The sequence below is a fragment of the Rhinolophus hipposideros genome (genome assembly GCF_964194185.1).
Source record: "Rhinolophus hipposideros genome assembly, chromosome: 22".
In the NCBI taxonomy this organism is placed as follows: domain Eukaryota; kingdom Metazoa; phylum Chordata; class Mammalia; order Chiroptera; family Rhinolophidae; genus Rhinolophus; species Rhinolophus hipposideros.
This window is the reverse complement of record NC_138068.1, coordinates 45135520-45142079: the sequence shown is the minus strand read 5'-3', so window position 1 is coordinate 45142079 and position 6560 is coordinate 45135520. Positions and strand designations below refer to the sequence as shown.

The 6560-nt window shown below is 45.1% G+C and overlaps 1 protein-coding gene across 1 annotated transcript in view; it reads right to left on the bottom strand.

Annotated features, from left to right (window-relative positions):
* Positions 1-630: 630 nt before the first annotated feature.
* Positions 631-6560, bottom strand: part of APMAP (adipocyte plasma membrane associated protein) — a 55032-nt gene continuing 49102 nt past the window's right edge. The window contains exon 9 of the mRNA XM_081033961.1: positions 631-2823. Coding sequence (XP_080890087.1) covers positions 2614-2823 — 210 coding nt within the window. The 3' untranslated portion in view covers positions 631-2613. The remainder of the gene's footprint in view (positions 2824-6560) is intronic.

The following is a 6560-nucleotide window of genomic DNA, read 5'->3' as shown; positions in this document are numbered from 1 at the left end:
GCCCCTGTCCTGAATGTTATAGAGCTTTCCCCTGGCAACACCCCTCTACATCTCCCCAGCTGCACAGACTCTCAGGGATTCAGCTATACTGCCCCTGCTCCAGATGTCCACCCAGCCTAGCCCCTCTTGAGGTAGCTGATGGGCCCAGGCTGTGATGAATGCCCAACCACTGCCCATGGAGACCACCTGTGAAACTTTAAACCACACTGATGCCCTGGCTGCCCCACAGACCTGGGCGTCCAAAAGAACTCTGACGCGCAGATCTGCCCCTCAGGCTGGCTGGTGGCCACCACAGAGCTTGCAATACCATCACACCTCCTCCGTGTCTCCCAGCTTCCCCAGCAGATTCCAGTCACAGCACAGATGCTGGCTCAGCTGTATGCTGGCTGTGACTCTGGGCTATTCATTCCTCCACCAGCCTCCACTCCTATCTGCAAACAAGGCCATTATCTCCTTGCATCATTAAAAGGTCAGAGTACATGAAAAAACTGTAGACCGCTACAGTTTTTCAAAACTGCAGACCTCTCTGCAATCATATGTTGATAAAAATCTCAAAAGGGACCTCTGTCCTGTAAAAGGCAATAAATGAATTCTGACAGTTTTTATAATAGATAATAAAGAAGCACACAGTGAATGAACCATTTGATTTAATTTTAAAACCATGATAGCAATTCACATTAGAACAAATCTGTTTTGTTTACAACAAAAGCACATCATGTTTAAACCTAATAAGGTTGTATTTTGCACCTCACCATAGCAAATTACCAAATGAAAAACAGGAAATGACACTTTGGGACAGAAAACCAACATCTGAGTCAAATCAAGACTCCTTTGCTGAAAACTATGAAAAGCAATTTATCAGCTTCTTTGTAATGGTAAAAATTAAGCACTAAAAGCAAAACCCTCTGTTCTCAATCGAGAAGTTGACTTATTTAGCATAGCACATTTAAATTAGTTTTTGTGGCGGAATGATTGGGTTTTACCCTATTATTCTTGTATGGGTAGTATCAGCTAGACTGAAGCCAGTCTTTGACTCCGTCCTACTGTTGCTGCACATGAAGCCAGCCTGAGGAGAGTGACACAAGATGGGCTGACCATTCCCAACTTCCTTCCCCTAACATGAGGCCAGACCAGAGCATGGGGTTGGGGGCCTACAGTTGGGAAAAGCAGCAAAGGGATTTGAACACCAACCAATGAGACAAGACCCAAAGGTTCAGATTGTACCACAGCTCTCAATCCTCTTTGAATTTTAGTATCATTACCTATTTAAAATATTGTCTTTGTCAAGTTCTTAAAAACTATCCCAGGGGCAGAAATTGTTCACCTAGGACAGAAAAAGAACAGATATTAACCCCATTTTGTAGGTTGGAAAGCAGGAGAGCAGTGTATTATCAATTTGCCCAAGAATGAATCAACACTGGGAGGCACGAGGGGAGGCAATGACCTGAGGCCAGCTGATGCCTTGTGAGAGGTCTTGAGAAAATTGGATGGGCTGCTTGTCCCTAAAACAAGATCCTAGCCAAAACAATTCTCATATCAACACTGGATGGAGTCAAATTTCAGTCACTGTTAAAATAATTACATTTAAAGTAATTTAAAGAAGAAACTCCTAGGCAACACGATCAAAAAAAGTTAATCAGCATAAAAGTCCATTTAATTATCATTATTACATGGATCTCCCTGACAAAATTATGACCAGTGGATAGACATACAGCAATTTTGGACTTGTGGCACTTGAGCAAATATGTCACTAACACCTGCACTATTCACCTCTGTGAGTCTAGAGGTGAGGAACAAAGGTGTGTAAACAGGGCTGCCCTAAATTCAACCAGTTGCTGGGTCATTCAATTTGTGTGGTAGGTTGTTCACAGAGAAAAACCCAGTGAGTCCTCTCTGAATTGTTGGAATCAACATGCTTTTCCTATGCACTTCCTAAGGTCCTTACCTTTACATGGTTGACAAAATTCAGGAGCCTTAAAAAACCCCTGGTACAAGCTGGAGAAGGATGGAGGGAAGGAGCGATGAGAGGTAAAGCACAGAGACAAAGGGCCTGCACAGCTCTGGAGAAGGCAGTGCTAATATCTGTGCTTGCACAGACACATCCGTGCTTGTACCGCTGCATCTGCTGGCATCTATGCACTTTTGCACTGCACAGTCCTTGCCCTTCCTGTGCCCCTCCCAAGACAGGCATTATCATGTTTTATAATGAAGACACTGAGGCTGGTAGGACAGAGCCAGTAGCTAAAGCAAGATCGCTGGGCAGGGACAGGGATCTACTGCTCTATCCACCAAACCCTGAGGCCTGCTGAAAGTATATGGACGCCTAAGTCCTAGAAAATTACTGTACTTAGAAAGAATTTTTTAAGAGGAAATGGCCTTACATGGACTTATCTTCCCAATGGCAAATGTTAAGATGGTTCCCTCTAAATGCAAAGTCAAACCCAAGTGAGGGCTGTCCCACACGGGCCTGCAAGCCTGCAGGGTCATACCACATTTCCAAGGGTCAGCAGTGCAGGTGAGAAGGGCTGTGTCCACGGCGCCTCCTAGACCAGGTATGGTGCTCAAGTGTGGCAACTCCTGATACAGGCATGATTAGGGCTGCGACTGGGGCCACTAAACAGACTGAAGGTTGAGTCTACAGAGGAAGGGGGCCCTGAAGGAGCCCAGGTATAGATGCCCGTCGTGCTCATGCGCTTCGCTGATGTAGGTGACCACCTGCCCATTGGGATCGTGCAGGCTTCTCCGGAAGGCCCCACTGTCGCTGAGTTCTAGGACGAGGCTATATCGTGGAATAAACTTCATCACTGTCTCCTGACTAAACAGCTGGAAGGGAAGCACAGTGAGAGGAAAATTTACCATTTGACTAAGCGAATGATGTGAGCAGATCTGATCTGTTAAAAGCAAGACAACAGATCCACAATGGAGTCATTGATGGTAAGCCCCACGTCACCAAACCAAGATTTAACTCAGTTACAGTTTCGGCTCTCCCAGAAATGGAATCTTAAGCCAGTCAATCAGGAATTGCCTGATCAGCACTAGTTAGGTCATCTGCCTCACAGACACCTGCTGTTCCCTAAAGGAAAGTGACCTTGCAATAATCAAACTTTCTGTCTAGTAGGACCTTTCTTGTTCCCACTCCCTTCTGCCTGTAAAAGTCTCATTTTAGTGAACACACAATGTAATATATATATATGATGGATTACAGAATTATACACCTAAAATCTATGTAACTTTCTAACAATTGTCACCCCAATAAACTTTAATTAAAAAAAGAACCCTGAAAACAAGAAAAGAACAAGACAAACAAATGAAGAAACTAAAACTCATAGATACAGACAATAGTTTAGTGGTTACAGGGTGGGGGGTGGGGAAGGAGGGTGGTAGGTGTAGGTAAAATGCATCAAATACATGGTGATAGAAGAACTGACTCTGGGTGGTGAACACACAATGTGATATACATAGATGATGTATTACAGAATTGTACACCTGAAATCTATGTAACTTTACTAACAATTGTCACCCCAATAAACTTTAATTTAAAAAAAAAAAAGTTATTTTGCATAGCTCCTTGGATTTCCTTTCTATTCATTAGACTGGATGTTGCTCAGTTCATGAATCAATGAATAAAGCCAATAAGCTCTTTAAAATTTACTCAGTTGAATATTGCTTTTTAATAGACCCCACAGCCCCTCACCATCTAGTTAAGGGCCCAGCTCCACCAGTGACAGGGCAGAGCCAGGTTAAACCAGCTCCCCACTCCGAGCACAGGACCTGTCTCACAGCAGGTCTCCCTGGCTCCTGCCCCCACCCCCTGTGCAGATCAGGCCAAGGAACTTCCTGTCACTTGTATAGAAAGAGGCAAGGCTAACCCACCATAAAGACTGCGGCTGTCCATTGCCCTCATGCAATGTCCATCACACCTGCAATGTAGGTGCTTCTCTGAACACAGAGAAGCACAAATCACATCTGAGAAAGATACAACATGAGGCCAAGGCCAAGAGCAATGTCAACCCCAGAATGCCAGATTAAAACCAGCATAACCTAACCAGAATAAACGCCAAGTCTTCTGACAAGGTTTAAGACATCTCAAATGTGCAAGGTACAAATGATAGAGATCTAAGAGTGGTTCATGTTAAAGAAAAAATCTAGGGGCCGGCCCAGTGGCTCAGGCGGTTAGAACTCCATGCTCCTAACTCCGAAGGCTGCCGGTTCGATTCCCACATGGGCCAATGGGCTCTCAACCACAAGGTTGCCGGTTCAACTCCTCGAGTCCCGCGGGGGATGGGGGGCTGTGCCCCCTGCAACTAGCAACGGCAACTGGACCTGGAGCTGGGCTGCGCCCTCCACAACTAAGACTGAAAGGACAACTTGACTTGGAAAAAAAAAAAAAAAAAGTCCTGGAAGTACACACTGTTCCCCAATAAAGTCCTGTTCTCCTTCCCCAATAAAAAAAAGAAAAAGACAAAATCCCGGACAGTTTAAATGAACACGTCTCTGCCCCTGAGACACAACAACTCTCAGCAATCCTTGCAGCCAGGCCAAGAGGCACATGGGTCTATTGAAGGGTTTTCAGCAAAAAAAGAAAAGAAAAAAAAACAGATGGTGAGATGTACAATTTCTGCAGAGCAGAAGGATACCAGGTAGGAAATGATGACAAAGGACACCACTGTATAAGACCAATGAATGAAAATTAGTAGGCAGATATCTACCTTCTAATATAAGGGGAAACAGCCACACAATTACAAATGTCCAATGAATAATGTGTCTTAGTCACTGGAAATGTTCAAGCAGACATATAAGTTGACTGTGTTCTGGATGGTTCTACAGCGATTGATCAAAATTGCATTATAACTCAAAATGTTCCATAAGGCACCTCCCTTCAGCCATAGGTCCTCCCCTCTCTGCTCTCTCCATCTTATCCCTAAGAGATATTTCATCCCTTCTTATTACTTTAGTCACGTTCCCAGAGAGCTCTCAAATCTCTCTCTATTTCCGATGTCCAATGCTAAATTCCTCACTACCCGGGACCCATCTCCACCTGGACTTTCTAACAATTTTTCAAACTCAACTGACTCCCCAGCTCAGGAGACAGGACCCCTGACACTAGCTGCTGACACCAGGAATTCAGCCTTCACACTTAATCTCTCTCTCTCCAACCCAATGAGCCCGGCACTGTGAGGTTTTATCATTTGCTGTGCATGTAACACCCCCACCCTGGTATTTCCCCACCACCTCTCCTGGCCATTCCAAACACCTCCACATAGGCTCCACAAGCCATTGGAGCCCTGCTATAGGCTATTCTCCACATAGCAGTTGCAATTATCTTTTAAAAACATTCTTTGTAATATATCACTCCCTTCCCAAACAATTCAGTCAAGAAGTGGCTTGTGGGGCCAAGCAGGGCATATATGTGCAGAGTGGAGAAACTGCAGTGGCCCAGATCTGGGAGTCAGTCTCAGCAGGGTGAGGGAGAAGCCATACTGGAGGAAGAGGGGGGCACCGGCACAAAGTATGGTGTCAGAGCTCAAGCAGACTGAGATGGTGTCCCTGAAGTGGGGTGGCCTGGCACAGGTTGTCAGAGCCCTGACAGGATGAGAAGGGTGTTTCCCTGGGGGACAGCTTGTGCAGGTGTCAGAGCCCTTGAGAGGAAAGGCTGGCCCCTGCACATAGTCAAGAGGAGGGAGAAGGCCCAGGGTGAATGCTAGAGCCCTAGAAGGGGTCATGTGATAGAGGATAATGGCTACAGATAGGTGACATTTGGGGAATCTGATCAAATAGGTATGAAGGATAATGGAATCCAGCTTTCTCGATATTAGAGAAGGGAAATGCAAATATGGAAAGGGAGAAAACTAGAATAAATCCTGTGGTACTGGTCTAGAAGTAGACATACCAGCATTACTTTTCAATTTAAATAAACAGATGATAAATAAACACAGGTGTCAACATGTGTATGTACATCATATATATGCATGTATGTATGACTACACATGCATACATTCCCCACTTTGTCCACTGAAGGGGGCCTAGGAGCAGAGACACCCCAAAAGCAATGTGCACACTTAGCACCAGATCTCCTCTAGAAGGAACTGAGGCTCCGCGGGGAAATGGTTGATTCCAGAGCTGGGGCAGGGAAAGTACTAGATGAGCCTGAACAATGTGGTACCAGGAAGCGAGGAACCGCTCCAAGGATGACAGGGACATATCCGAAGGTCAAGGAGCAACACTGAAGGGGCTCTCACTGGCCACAGCTGGACAATTTGAGCATCAAAATAATGATGGTAACAGATTATATAACCCATTGAGTAAAATAGGCAACCATGAGATCACACTGATATTTACTTAGTTATAAAATACTTCCCCACAAAATACTCATTAATTACAAATGGAAAGAGTGACTTCACAGTGGAGACGTCTAACATTCACCACTGGATTAGTTGATGAACCCTGCCCCAGCATGGGACAGGGTGACGTCACACCTCTCCTGACAGGACATACGGAGAATCCAACTTCACTTCTGTGATCTCCCTGCCAGAGAAGCATATCTTGAATCTAACCATAAG